At 42.3% G+C, this 15,813-nt stretch overlaps 1 protein-coding gene across 3 annotated transcripts in view; it reads left to right on the plus strand.

Moving 5' to 3' along the window:
* Nucleotides 1–15,034, plus strand: part of LOC147418176 (uncharacterized) — a 45,032-nt gene extending 29,998 nt beyond the window's left edge. The window contains exons 3-5 of one of the 3 annotated variants that reach the window (XM_086506695.1): nt 11,211–12,116; nt 12,228–12,543; nt 13,684–15,034. In XM_086506695.1, the coding sequence (XP_086362821.1) occupies nt 12,310–12,543; nt 13,684–13,731 (282 nt within the window). In that variant the 5' untranslated portion in view covers nt 11,211–12,116; nt 12,228–12,309 and the 3' untranslated portion in view covers nt 13,732–15,034. Of the gene's footprint in view, nt 1–343; nt 12,117–12,227; nt 13,539–13,683 lie in introns of those variants that run through there. The other 2 variants (XM_086506696.1, XM_086506694.1) reach the window with 2 other exon arrangements.
* Nucleotides 15,035–15,813: the final 779 nt, after the last annotated feature.

Consider the following 15,813-nt stretch of genomic DNA (forward strand, 5'->3'; position numbering starts at 1 on the left):
ATCTCTCAATAAAATCACCACTAAGAATAGATTTCCGATTCCGAGGATCGATGATATTCTTGACAGATTACAGGGATCCTCTTGTTTCAGCAGGATCAATTTGAAAGCGGATATCATCAAATCTGAGTCGCGCCGAGAGATGTCTAGAAGACAGCTTTTCGGACGAGCTTCGGTTTATATGAATTCTTGGTGATGCCTTTTGGCCTTCCTAATGCTCCAATGACTTTTAACCGAATGATGGACAGTTTTCAGAGAGTACAGATCTTTTGTTGGCACTTTCTTTGATGACGTTATCCAAGGATGAGGCAGAACATAGACGACATCTGCTACAGGTCTTTCAGTCATTGCGAGATCACAAGTTGGTGATCAATGCCAAGAAGAGTGAATTTTTCTTACCGGAGATGTACTTTTTGGGACATATCGTCTCAGTAGTTTTCAGAGAGTACAGATCTTTTGTTGGCACTTTCTTTGATGACGTTATCCAAGGATGAGGCAGAACATAGACGACATCTGCTACAGGTCTTTCAGTCATTGCGAGATCACAAGTTGGTGATCAATGCCAAGAAGAGTGAATTTTTCTTACCGGAGATGTACTTTTTGGGACATATCGTCTTAGCAGCAGGAGTGCAGATGGACCGGACCAAGATTAAGAATATACGTGATTGGCCTGATTTGAAGAATGTCCATGAAGTTAGAAGCTTCTTAGGCTTATGTTCTTACTATCGGTGGTTGATTAGAAAATTTGCTGAGGTTGCTTTCCCTATGTATATCTTGAAATAGGAAGGAATCCCTTTCTCGTGGGGACCCACAGAGGTGACTGCCTTTCAAACTTTGAAAGAGAAATTGACTGTGGGACCAATTTTGACTTTGCCGGATTTGCAAAAGTCATTCGAAGTATATTGTGATGCTTGTGGTTGTAATCTGGGTGTGGTCTTAATGCAAGAAGGCCATGTCATTGCCTACGAGAGCTGATTGTTTTCAAGGCCGGAATTGAAAGCACAAAGTTATGAGAAAGAGCTTTTGGCGGTTGTCCATGCTCTTACTCAGTGGCGACATTACCTACTCGGAGCCGATTTTATGGTCTTCTGTCACAAATTGGTGACATGGCAACTCCCTAAGTTGTCCTAACTTATGGACTAAGTGACGAGGGGACCCCTGGGGACACAAGAATTTTAAAAAAAGCAAGCGTTGAGTTTTGTTGATGTGGCTGGCATACGGATTTCCGCAATTCACGCTGACTGTATGGATCTCCACAATCCGTGCTGACTGTCTGACAGCCTGTCAAAAATTGCTCTGACAGCTCTTTGTAGATTTTGGGCCCAGTTGCTTTTGAATATTAAAAGCTTTTCACTTACTGCTTTTGGGCATCATTTGTATCTATAAAATAGTGGGCAGGGCCTCACTTCTCAGAGCATCTGGATGTAGAGTCTGAGAGTGAGCACCTACCCACTCTCTTGTACCTTGAACACAAATTAATACAAAAAGGAATACCGAAAGGGGCGCGAGTCTTTGGGGCCAATATCTCTAGGCACGGAACTACGCCGGGCCATGCCGACTCAAGTGTGAATTGTGGACTGTTTTGAAGTGAATCTCTACTGTGTCGCGGTAGAATCTTGACTTGGGGTGTCCAAGTTTGTTACAGTGGTATCAGAGCGTGGTCGATTGCTCTTCTATCGGGAAATTCGATCCTTTTCTCGCGACACTTATGGATTCCAACAGAAATCAGCCCTTCTTCTTCTGCATTTGCGAATGCTGGAGGAGATCGCGGAGAAGGTTCTCATGAGCAATTAGGAGAGTACGGCCCACAGATCAGCCGCCTTTTGAACTTAAATAATAAAGCCAAAAAGCATAAGAAAGGAATTGACTTCCCCCGAGTTTTTTGGGTCGTCAATCTACTTTTGCATCGGCAAGAAAGTAGAAGAAGCGTGTACGATTTGAAGGACTACCCAGTTCTTCTTCATCTTCATCTTCTGACAATTCTTCTAGCTCTTTTGTCTCGAGCAAAGAAGACAGAAAAGGGAATAAGCGAAGCAAAAAGCAAAGCTTCGGAAAGGGCAAGAAAAAGGCAAAGAAGCCTAAATTTTGCCCAGTTTCTGACAGGTCTAGAGAGGACTCATCCTCAGACAGTTCGGACTCCGACGATCACATGTTTTATGCAAAGAAGAAGCATTTTTATAAAGCCAACCAATATGACTTCCTCGAAGATAAAAGCAAGAAAGTAAGAGAATTCAAAGAAGGTGGACAGTCAATTAAGTTTGACTCTTTTTCTGGATTTCGAGATGCTCCGAGGGCTTTGGCCTTCCTACAGCAGTTTGACATAGCTAGCACTCCAAGATTCGGAGGGCTACCTCTTTCTTCAAGGGAAATGCTCGAACATGGTGGTCCACCCTTCTATTGAGAAAGGAAGCTCCGGTTAAATGGTTGAAATTCAAAAGGCTTTTTATTTCTTCTTGGCTGACTCGGGAGTACGAACGAGATATACAAACTGCTTGGAATCATCTTTGGCTGACCAAGGGAGATTTTCTAGACGCTTATTGCGAGAGATTTTGGAGCTCTTTTCTACGAGTCTCTTCATTTAAGGTCTCCTTTAAAGAACAGATTGAGCGGTTTTGCTGCAGACTTCCTATAGAGATCCAAGACTACTGCTTGGAACGAAAGTCAAATTCTATTCAAGAATTGATGGGTCATGCGAAACGGGGTTTTGCCATACATTCGGGCAATCTGACTTACCCCGCAGATGAGATCTTGACTCAGAGAACCCAAGAGACTTCTAATAATGAAAGTAGAAAGAGAGAGTTCCCAAGAAAAGAAAGACAAGGATTTACGACCCCGGCTCACTCAAAGAGGGGAAGTGTTTTGGATGCGGGGAACATGGGCACGTCTCCGCGAAGTGCCCTAAAAAGGCACAGTAAAAACAGAATGAAGACAGGCCAGAGAGTTCGAGAGTAGCTGAGGAACGTGGAAGAAAATGCAAGATGAAAGCAAGACTGGTTCTAGATTGCATGGGTACTGACCCAAGCACGATTGATGAAAGTACAGAACTTTGCCGAGCTGGGGGCAAAGTGAAAGATCAAGAAGCCTTGATTTTCTTTGATGGAGGAGCCAAGGCCAACTTCATTTCACCTGAATTGGCGGCACGGCTCGAGATTACACCCAATCGGATGGGACCACAAGTAGAGGCAGTTCTAGCGGCACCCGGACAGGACGTGGCCATTACACCTGTCATTGACAAACTTCGGTTGCATTGTCAGGGGTATTTGGGGCACGAGGACTTCTACATAATCCCTTGGAAGGTTGTGATGTCCTCCTTGGAGTCCCTTGGTACCATAAGAATAACGCCGTGGTCAATTATTGGGTGAAGAAAGCGACATTGACAAATGAAAAGGACCGAAAAATTGTACTTGATGTGAAATTGAAGGGCGAGTCTGTCCCTATTGTATCGGCTTCGGCTGTTTCGAAATTAATGAAATTGAGTCTGTTTGTTTACTTGATCTTTTTGAAAGAGTTAAATGATGAACATAGGACAAATATGTCTGAACTTGATAAAGAACGCCAAGATTTTCTCCACACTCATGCCGATTGCTTTTTAGAGGGCTTGCCAGGCGAGTTGCCACCAGCTTGTCCTGAGGATCATACTATTGATCTGATACCTGGAAGCACACCACCGAACCGGCCACCTTACCGTGTGAGCCGAGTCCAAAATGAAGAGATTATGAACCAAGTGAAAGACCTCTTGGAAAAGGGTCTTATCCAGCCGAGTACTTCACCCTACTGCTCTCTGGTGTTGTTGGTTTTATAGAAAGACGGATCTTCGAGAATGTGCATTGATTATAGAGCTCTCAATAAAATCACCATCAAGAACAGACTTCCGATTCCGAGGATCGATGATATTCTTGACAGATTACAGGGATCCTCTTGTTTCGGCAGGATCAATTTGAAAAGCGGATATCATCAGATCCGAGTCGGGCCTAGAGATGTCTACAAGACAACTTTTCAGACGAGCTTCGGTTTATATGAATTTTTGGTGATGCCTTTTGGCCTTACCAATGCTCCAGCGACTATAACCGAATGATGGACAGGATTTTCAGAGAGTACAGATCTTTTGTTTGCACTTTCTTTGATGACATTATCCAAGGATGAGGCAGAACATAGACGACATGTGCTATAGGTTTTTAGGCATTGCGAGACACAAGTTGGTGATCAATGCCAAGAAGAGTGAATTTTTCTATCGGAGATGCACGTTTTGGGACACATTGTCTCAGCAGCAAGAGTGCAAATGGACCCGACTAAGATTGAGACTATATGTGATTGGCCCGATTTGAAGAATGTCCATGAAGTTAGAAGCTTCTTGGGCTTATGTTCTTACTACCGGCGGTTCATTAGAAAGTTTGTAGAGGTTGCTTCCCCTTTGCATATCTTGACGCAGAAAGGAGTCCCTTTCTCGTGGGGAGCCACAGAGGTGATTGCCTTTTAGACTTTAAAAGAGAAATTGACTATGGGACCAGTTTTGACTTTGTCAGATTTGCAAAAGTCATTCGAAGTATATTGTGATGCTTGTGGCCGTAGTCTGGGTTCGGTCTTAATGCAAGAAGGCCATGTCATTGTCTGTGAGAGTTGATTGTTTTCAAGGCCGGAATTGACAACACATATTTATGAGAAAGAGCTTTTGGCGGTTATCCATGCTCTTACTCAGTGGCGACATTACCTACTCGAGGTTGATTTTACGGTCTTCACTGATCATCAGAGTTTACGCTACTTCTTGTCACAGAAGCAACTATCGAAAAAGCAGATGCGGTGGGCTAACATCTTGTCACAATTTCACTTTCAGATTGTCCATGTGCAGGGACAGAAGAACTTGGTGGTAGATGCTTTGTCCCGGAAGCCATTAGTCTTGGCTATTTCCACGATCCACCATAGAAGCTTTGAGGACATGGTTGATCAGTACGCCACAGATCCAGATTTTTCAGATGTATTTAGTTGAATACAGAATGGGGAGGTAGTAGCGGGATATTCCATTCGGGATGGCTACTTGATGAAGAAAACGATGTTGTGCGTTACACAGCCGTTGAGGGAAAAGGTTCTAACTGAATGCCATTGTCCACCATTTACGGGTCACCGTAGCATTGATACCCACCTTGAAAGGTGTGGAGCGATACTTCTTCTGGCCGAGACTCAAGAAGGATGTGGACGATTTTGTACGCAGTTGCTTGGTATGCCAAAAGGTCAAGTTTGACAGGCATAAAGCACAGGGATTGTTACAGCCTTTACCCATTCCCACCTGCCTCTTGGAAAGTATTGCTATGGATTTCATTTTTGATCTCCCGAAGACACAGAGTAGGCACGATGGTATCTGGACTGTTATTGACAGATTTAGCAAGCAGGCTCATTATATTCCAGTGAAGAAAACAATCAAGCCGGATCATTTAGCGAGGCTGTTCATTGCCCAGATCTTCAGATTACATGGCATGCCTGCGACAATAGTCTCTGACAGAGATCCCCGATTCACGAGTTTGTTTTGGAAGGCTATTTGGGAGAACATTGACACTCGGTTGCAATTCTCGTCATCTTTTCACCCATAGACAGATGGGCAATCTGAGATTGCAAATTTAGTCGTTTTGGATTTATTGAAGTCTTACATTTCTGATCAGAAGACTCAATGGGAAAAGTTTTTGCTTTTGGTGGAATTTGCCTACAATAACACGATCCACTCTTCGACGGGGAAGGCACTATTTGAGATTATTGAAGGTGCTACGAACACCCTTCCTAAGCATGAAAGATAAGATTTTTGAAGCCGACTAGTACATGAGGGACTTGGACACTGCTTTTGCCAAGGTCTGGGAGGCTTTAGCAAAATCTCAGGAGAGACACAAGAAGGCAGCAGATCGACACCGTCGCGATTTGAAATGAAAGGAAGACGATTTGATTTTTCCAAAGCTTAGCATGAGATACTATGAACCTTTCCAGATAAAAGAAAAGATAAATGATGTCTCCTTTAGATTGAAGTTGTCCGATACTTAGAGAGTTCACAATGCTTTTCATGTGAGTCTCTTGAAGCCTTTTAAAGGAGATTTGCCCGATGATGGGGAGCCAGATGAACAACCCGAAGTGAAGGAAAGCGAGGAGATACGCATTTCAGAACAGATATTGACACATAAAGATAGAAATATTAAAGATAAAGTGATTAGGCGTTTCTTGTTTTAAATTCAAGAACTGTCCTGCATTGGATGCGAAGTGGATGGAGGAGGACCTAGTAGATACTCCTCAGATTGTGGAACTTTACCTTGAAGCATTCGGTTTAGCATAGTCTACTTTGATAGAACCCCGATTTCAGCATGGACGAATCTGGTGCAGCGGGTTTGCAGAAGAGGGGAGTCACTCCACTCCTTTGTCAATAGTTATGCCGATTTTTGATATAGTCAGTGATGTCCCTTTGGGTTACAGGGATACTGCTGGGCTGACAGTATTCTGTTGTATGACTTTATGAACTGGAATTCCCGAAAATGAATATGATATTGATTGATTTGTACTTGACTTGTTTGAGTGCAGAACTGAAAGACGAAATCACTGCAGCATTTTGGTCTCATAAATCTCTATAGACATGATTGCAATATGGATTAGTTAATCGGGCATCTGTGAGGTCTCGATTACATCTAGATCCGATTGCTAAATACTTTGCCGATTAATCATGGTCTGAGATTTGGAATGATTTTGAATGTGATTTGTCATGTGATGTCCTGTGATGTCAAGTGATTTGACTGTCGATTGGTACATGTGCTAGATGTGTTGTAACTTGTGCCTAGTGTGTCTGTACTAACAGTTAGTGTCTGCTAAGACAGTTTATGGCCTCTGTCTGTTTTGCAGGCGTAATCGAGGGCGATTACAATGCTTTCAAGAGGGGGATATGTCACAAACTGGTGACGTGGCAACTCCCTAAGTTGTCCTAACTTATGGACGAAGTGACGATATTGGGGACACAAGAATAATTAAAACAAGCAAGCGTTGAATTCTGCTGATGTGGCTGGCGTATGGATTTTTGCAATTCACGCTGATTGTATGGATCTCTGCAATTCGCACTGACTGTCTGTACAGCGTGCCGGAAATTGCGCTGAAAGTTTTTTGCAGATTTTGGGCCCAGTTGCTTTTGAATATTAAAAGCTTTTCACTTATTGCTTTTGGATTTCATTTTTGATCTCCCGAAGACAGAGAGAGGGCACGATGGTATCTGGAATGTTATTGACAGATTTAGCAAGCAGGCTCGTTTTATTCCAGTGAAGAAAACAGTCAGGCCGGATCATTTAGTGAGACTGTTCATTGCCCAGATATTTAGATTACATTGCATGCCTGAGACAATAGTCTCTGACAGAGATCCCGATTCACGAGTTTGTTTTGGAAGGCTATTTGGGAGAACATTGGCACAGGGTTGCAGTTCGCGTCATCTTTCCACCCACAGACAGATGGGCAATCTGAGATTGCAAATTCAGTCGTACTGTATTTATTGAAGTCTTACATTTCTGATCAGAAGACTCAATGGGAAAAGTTTTTGCCCTTGGTGGAATTTGCCTACAATAACATGATCCACTCTTCGACAGGGAAGCCGCCATTTGAGATTATTGAAGGTGCTACGAAGGTTCCACCCTTCCCAAGCACGAAAGATAAGATTTTTGAAGCCGACCAGTACACAAGTGACTTGGACAGTGCTTTTGCCAAGGTCCGGGATGGCTTAGCAAAATCTCAGGAAAGACCCAAGAAGGCAGCAGATCGACACCGTCACGATTTGAAATTAAAGGAAGACGGTTGGGTGCTCTTAGGTTTTGAGAAGGCACGCCTGAGAAAGAAAAAGAGAAAGGAGCAGCTTTTTCCAATTAGTATGAGATACTATGGACCTTTCCAGATAAAAGAAAAGATAAACGATGTCTCCTTTAGATTGAAGCTGCCCGATACTTGGAGAATTCACAGTGCTTTTCGTGTGAGGCTCTTGAAGCCTTTTAAAGTTGATGTGCCCGATGATGGGGAGCCAGATGAGCAACCCGAAGTGGAGGAAAGCAAGGAGATACTTGTTCCAGAACAGATACTGGCACATAAAGATCGAAAGATTAAAGGTAAAGTGATTAGGCGGTTCTTGGTTAAATTCAAGAACTATCCTGCATTGGACGCGAAGTGGATGGAGGAGGAGGACCTAGCAGATACTCCTTAGATTGTGGAACTTTACCTTGAAGCATTCGGTTTAGCATAATTTACTCCGATAGGATCCTGATTTTAGATGGGTGAATCTCGTGCAGTGGACATGCACAAGAGGAGAGTCACTTCGCTCCTTTGTCAACAAATTACCATGATTTTTGATATAGAGTCACTGATGTCCCTTTGGGTTTCAGGGATACTGCTGGGCTGACAGTATTTTGTCGTATGACTTTATGAACTGGAATTTCCGAAAATGAATATAATATTGATTGATTTGTAGTTGACTTGTTTGAGTGCAGGAACTGATAGACGAAATGCTTGTAGCATTTCGGGTCTCATAAATCTCTATAGACATGATTGCAATATGGATTAGTTAATCGGGCATCTTGTGAGGTCCCGACTGGATCTAGACGCGATTGCTAAATACGTTGTTGATTAATCATGGTCTGAGATTTGGAATGAAATTGAATGTGATTTGTCATGTGATGTCAAGTGATGTCCTGTGATGTGACTGTCGATTGGTACATGTGCTAGATGTGTTGTGCCTAGTGCGTCGATACTAACAGTCAGTGTCTACTAAGACAGTTTATGGCCTCTGTCTGCATAATCGAGGACGATTACAATTCTTTCAAGAGGGGGATATGTCACATGACACAAACTGGTGACGTGGCAGCAAGCCCCCGGATAAGCACACTGTTGACGTGGCAGTAGCTTCCGTAAAACGCGCCGATAGGCTGACGTGGCAGGTTGTACGGACGTTCGCATTTTACGTTGCTGGGCTGCCGTATGGAATCTCCGCAATTTGCTGCGCAGAACGGATTTCTGGAAATAGCACTGGCTGATTTTAGCAGCTTTTGGGCCTATTGCTTTTAAGATTGAAAGGTTTTGACCTTAAGTGATTTTGGGGCTCTGCTTTTGGGGCATCCCTTGTACTTATAAACTAGTGGGCAGGGTCTCACTTCTCAGAGCATTTGGACGCAGAGTCTGAGAGTGAGCACCTACCCACTCTCTTGTACTTTGAACACAGATTAATATAAAAAGAAATACGGAAAGGGGCGCCAGTTTTTGGGGCCAATACCTCTTGGCACGGAACTACGCCGGGCCGTGCCGACCTAATTGTGAATTGTGAACTGTTTTGAAGTGAATCTCTGCTGTGTCGCGGTAGAATCTTGACTTGGGGTGTCCAAGTTTGTTACACATAGAGGTGTAGAGGGTGGATTACCGGCATTGTACTGAGTTCAAGCAATATAAAGAAATACCAAAACGGGGGCCAAGGTTTGGGGTCAGTGCTCTCTGGGGTGGAAATCCGCCACTCCCCGTCGTGCGTCGTATATCTCTTTTAGTTCAGTTGCTATTTGAAATGCTTAAAGTTGTTCAGTCTGTTCTTTTCTGTTGGCACGTGGTGTCAGTCCCCGTGACAGAAATGGCCGCTGGCGGAGAGTTTCACCCGCAAGAGTGAAGGCTAGGTAGCTACGAGATGGCTGGGCCGATCGGCATTGGAATTTGACTGGTAAGGAAGTGGCTAGGCTCAATTCAAGTCATGTAGGTCCTTGAGTGGACTTATAAGTTGGTGGGTACTAGGAATTAAACTAAAAGGAGCAAACTGGACACATGGCAGTAGGAGAGCAACGTGTAGGCCAACTCAACTTCCAAAAAGCTCATCCCAAGAGGGTGCGCCCAAAAGTAAGAGAAGGCTGATTTTTTAATCCATTGTGAACCAAAGTGTGTGTGTGAGTAGTGGGTGTAGGTTGATCATAGCTTCAATGGAAAGCTTCTTGTCATGTAGGGCGATGATTTATTGTCGTGCATCTCTCTCCCCCCTTTGCACATATGGTAATGCCCCACTAGTGGGGCTTCTCAGATGACCATGTACACATCTAGGGGTTTTATGCGTGTTTGCCAAGGCAAGAGCCTTTTGAACAGGAACCAGATTAGCTAATTGCTAATCCCCTACATGTATTCACAATTCCATCGCAAAGGATTGCAAAAACGGAGAGTTTTCTTGCGTGAAAACTCATCCAATTCAAAGGGAAACTGTCCCATTGTGTGCGGAAGCTGCAGAGACACGCATAGACGTGTTTGCTCCACTCAAAACGATCCAAAACAGAAAATTACAGCCTGCTGTGTTTATTTGCAGGTTTAGGGTTTTGTACCTAAACTGCGACATAACACCATGTCAAAGTCATTTTCCCAACCTGACTCAAGGAAATATAATAGGGCCCCTCTACAATAGAAAAATAGGAAGAAGACATGAGGGTCTTATTAGAAGTCGTTAGTGCTGTAAGTGTTGCTATACACCAAAATTGGGAGAATTTGGTTGTTAGCATGCTACTTTAAGAGTTTGTTTTATGGTCTACAGATTGCTGGAGATTTACCAGAAATTGACCATGTAGATCCTTGCTTCCCTCAACAAGTGGTTCAAATATTATGTTCTTTTGGCTGTTTGTTTACATTAAAACCAAGGTCTCAACTTATTCATTTGGATGCTCGCAGCAGAAAGGGCTTGTTAAACATTCTTTATGCTTACTACCGTGCTAAAATGTACCTTTGGCCAAAAACAGTTTACAATTGGCCTATGTTTTGCCTATTGGTGCCATGAGTTGGTTATGTCCTTTGCAGACGTTCACAATACTTTCTGGGTTTTTTTCTTTGCCTTTATAGCTTGGAATATGCTTAGAGGTCTTGAGGAAGTGTGGACATGGCATCTGCATGAATTTAATTAAGAGTCATTTTCAAGAAGGTTCCCTAGGGAGTCAAAAAGTCTCAATTCATGAGTGAGTATTTTTGTTTTAAGAGCTCCTTTCCTGAAATCTCTGCTCAATTTCTGTATCGGAACTTATAGAGAAGAATATTCACCTATCCATATAGAAGCAAAAGATGGTGGTTTGTGTTGTACCAGCGAACGTGAGTTTTCAAGGTTTTTATGTGTGTGTGCCCATTTCATGAATTCGAGGGAGTATTGGGCTCTTTGTGAGATTGATGAGAAACTGCTTGAAATTCATGGCTGTTACTGAGCATCTGGAATGTTCCAGGAGTTATGCCATTGCTATGCGCAGGAGGTTAACGACACTTACTCCAAAACAAGAGTATGATGTATTCTAGGCTATTTAATTATAAAAAATAATCCTGTTTACATTTCATATTCTAAACTGTTTTGGAAATGTAAGATATGGACTTTGTAAATGTTGCAATCTCTTTGTGGGCCTGGACATAAAGGGCCATTCTCCCCTATTTTGAAACTTGAACCCTGTACCACATAACCAGAAAAGAGATTTTTTTGTTTGTTTATCTTTCTTTGTTAGCCTGGACAGTTAAAGCTTAGTGGTATGCCTGATTGACATGGAATTCACATTTGAAATCTTGCTGTTATGCATTATTTTGCTCATGGTTCCACTTTATACAGAGTGCTTTGTACAGATGTTGAGAAAGGTCAAAGATAGAGCTAACGATCTCTGACTACTCCTGAGGATTTAAGGGTCTGTTTTTTCACTGTACATGTCAAGAATACATTCAAGTTTGCGGTGTTTTTTGATATTTCCATATCAAGACTAGAGAGTGTTGCTGTATTGCATTGCGCTTGCAGTTATTCAGGTAACCATGTTTGTTGTTGTGGTATAACCTGTAACCTTTGCTTTTAGTGAGAGATGAACTTAATTGATTGGCTGAGTTAGGTTTTCCAAAAGTCGAAGGAACTCCATCAAATCCAGACCAAAGGAACTCCATCAGCTCGGGAACAAAGCAGGGGTGTGATGCTGGGATAGCAGCACTAATGTGATGCTGTATCACATTGCACTTGCAGTCATTCAAGTAACCATATTTGTTGTTGTGAGAGATGAAATTGATTGATTGGCTAAGTTCAATTTTTCAGAAATTGAAGGAACTGCATCAAATCCGAACCAAAGCAGGGGTGTCCTCCAGGTTATGAGGTCGATATTCAGGTAGCCCAGAGGAAGCATATGGAGAAACTGCAAAGATTTTCATCTGGAGTGTCTGTGTGCCATGATGGGGCCTCCTTTCTGGGTGCTCACTGTTGTCTTTTATTTTTGTAGGTGAATAACAATCGACGCTCGCTGAGTCCCATAATTCAGGATCTGACACCGTATTACGAGGAGCAGGTTTTGTTTTTTAGCAATGTGCAAAACAATTTTTGATAAAGGGAATAATCTTGATTACCATTCAGAGACCGTTCAAATCCAGTGGTGGGAGTTCTCATTCGGCAATATACCGAATGATACTGTATGCTTAAGCATGTTGCTTTCTGTCATGGACCAGCGATCTTTGATCAGGGAGGAAGAGTGTATAATGCGGATGCAAGTAGATGAAGAGGTTCTATCAGAAGTTTTCAGAGACCGTCCAAGTCCAGTGGTGAGAGTTCTCATTCTGCAATTTAGGTTTTTGTGAAGTGGGTTTTATTATTTTGGCAGAAAGTGGGTTCAGCCTCTTTCTGACGAGGGTTTAGATGCATACGCCACTCTATTGCAACCAGCCTGACTGTCCTGTTCTGGGGGGCTTTCCATTTTCCTGCATTGTGTTCAAAAAGGGTAAAGACTGCATTATCCAGATCTTGCAGGATTGTCATGCGAAAACGTTCCTGAAAATGATGCTTGTGTGGTACAAGGCGAGATGCGTGTCTAGTATTGTGAATTTGCTCAAGGCAAATCTACAGTGAGAATTCCCTGGCTCAATAACAGTTGAGAACCTTTTGAATTCGTATAACAGAATCTCCTCATGCGAGAACGGTGAAGGCTAAGGAAAAGCAATACCTGATGAACAAGGACTGCCATGGATAGATACAAATGAGGGGTGGCAGAGACATTTATATTGACTAGGACATACAATTTAACCTTTCATTTATTCACAAGGGGGAGAGTGCCACTTACCAGAGACCAGAGTCATCCACCACAAAGGGACCATGCTAGATGGGAACCAATTTCCTTTCCTTTAATAAAATTTCTACCCGATACAAAACCAGCATGGGCTTGTGTGAACTAGTCTTGCTTGGTGGGCCTTTGCCATACATCATCTGATAGATTTTGGAGCGCAGTTGGTTACTTGGTTAGTTGGTTGTGATGTTGCCTCGGGTTTTTGTTGTGGAACACGAGCTTTTGAGTAGAGCCAATTGATAGGCACCAATATCAGCTGAGCTTGGGACTTGATAGGAATTGGGAAGAAGCAAGTTGTGTCCCATAGCGCTCCCTATACAACAAAGGGCGACTAAAGAGGGTAATTGATGTGTGCAAAAGGGTTGCAGATTATCCTACTCCTTAACCTACTTTGGTAGTTGTTTGTAAATTGCCATTCAACCTAGTAATATTGACCATTTAGTCTCTAGACCGTGGACCCACTTTGAGATACCCATCTTATTCTCAATCAAGTGCAGTCAATTTTCCTTTTATGTGTGTGTGTGTGTGTGTGTGAGAGAGAGAGAGAGAGAGAGAGAGAGAGAGAGAGAGAGAGAGAGAAAAGAAGAAGAAGAAGAAGAAGAAGAGAATTTTAACGTTGTAGGAAACTATCCCAAGAGACCTTAAAGAGCTATTTGATGAGGAGAGTTGAACTCAAGACCTCTTATTCAAGAGAGAGAGTTACGTGTTGTCAAAATAGGGGGGAGAAAGAAGTCTTGGCTTTGACAAACTCAAAAAATACAAAAAGCATCAACAGACTATAACTACTCCGACCTAATAATCGTGTACGGGTCGTCCAATTTTTCAAGCTGGAGGACAATGTTTTAGTTAAGCTATGTAAAAGCAATGTGAATAGTTAAATATTTCGTTTTGCAGTCAGTTGCAAAGTGAAAATGCTAATTATTTAGTGCACGTCATGTAGAAGTGCCATACAAAAGTATGGTGGAGAGTTGGCATTGTGATCCCTCTAGAAATTATAAGAAATGGAAGCCTTGCCTAGCCTCATAGGCATGGGAAATTGCGCTAAGCAAACACATGGGCATGGGAAATTGGACATGTTAATCCCAACTTCTCTGTAGTCATTGAATCAATTGCTTGAGCTGAAATAGTGAATGTACCTTAAAGAGCTGCTCGGATAGCCTATCGACGTTGTAGCGGAAGAGGGGATACATTGGACATGTAAGGGTGTCGATAAGATTGCCACAAGCGACGCCATACCATGGGAAGTCCCCCATCATGAGAACCTCACCATACTCTTGCACACACCATTGCTTGCACACCTGCAACAGTGGATCTAGAGATGGTTTCAAGGAAGATTAGTACTCCTTGCCAAACACTACGTTGAATGATGAGCAATGTTGATCTTGACTTGGAACCGTTGAGCTTCATTGTTGTTGTGTCAAGTGATAATAGCGCAATGCAGATTGCTTAAATCGATGTGATCACACACGTCCTTTGCTCCAACAATTGCAGATCAAGAATGCTATCTTCAAGTCAATATAGTGGCTCACCAGAATGTGCTCAAGAGAGTTGATCCGCCTTCAAATATTGCATGGTTAGGCGCATGATTACAATAAAATCAATTGTTGGAATAGGAAGAACCATCTCTCAACTTGCTTAGCCATCAAGAGTTTGTTGAGTAAATGCTGGAGTGCATGGCGAACTTCGAGGGGATTGTGAAGTAGGCTAATGGTAGGTAGGACCAAGGTTTATGGAGATTGTACACTTCTTTTCATCATCCTTTGTAGCATGGTATATTGGTCAATTTGTTGTGCTCTTGACTAGGTTGTGAAAGGGCCACGCCATCTTTTGTAAGAGTAGCACTTGTATGTACATAAAATGTGAGAGACCAATCTAGGGCCACCAAGATAGGGGAAATTCAATCTCTGTTTTAGATAGTAGAAGGCTTTGGGCATTTCTCAAACAATCGAAAAGGAACACAGGCATGTGTTGGTCGTTTTACGTGCCTAGCATATTGGCATACATGCAGATGATGTCATGTATGGCACCAAAGCTGCACCCTTTTTGTTTAAGGGGGAGCAATCTTAGAAAATTGCAAGACATGACATAGGCTACGTTCATCTATATATGGATAGCCATTTGCTTGTATCCATAGCTCACATCCATACAATTGTATGTGGCCTATAAGATCTTTTAGAACTCTTTTAATAAGTTAGAAACTCATGTTGAAAGCCACTTTTGAAGCCTTTATAAAATTTCTCAAAACTTCCACTTATACGCCTTAAAGAGGCCAAGAAGTAAAATCTTTTTTGGTTTATGCCTAACATGCAATACAATCTTGGAAAAAAACGGTAGGAAATTTTATAAAGGATTAAAGTTGTGTTTCAATTGTCCATGATTGAGCTCAGTTACAATCAACGCGAGAGTGAGTTAATGCAAGTAAGACGAAAATTGATAGCTAATCAATTAACGATTGATGAGTTACCAAAGGGAGATGCAAGGGATTTACTCTAGTCCCATTTCCATTTAAAGATTTCCTTTTCAAGTTACCCCATGACCTCAACCCCCCATTGTAACATAAAGTCAGTAGGTGTCAGTGGTGCCAAAGCATTGGAGGTGCTCATCAATTTTACAAACTTCAAGTACCAAATTGTCTATTTCCTTAGCAATCCATTGTTGCATAACAAAAGGCCATCGTAAAATTATTTCATTGAACAAAATGTTTTTCTCTAAATTCAATAATCAATTATTTGCTAAGCTATCTGCTGTGGAA

This window comes from Adiantum capillus-veneris, chromosome 30, assembly GCF_014529385.1.
Source record: "Adiantum capillus-veneris isolate H3 chromosome 30, ASM1452938v2, whole genome shotgun sequence".
NCBI lineage: Eukaryota > Viridiplantae > Streptophyta > Polypodiopsida > Polypodiales > Pteridaceae > Adiantum > Adiantum capillus-veneris.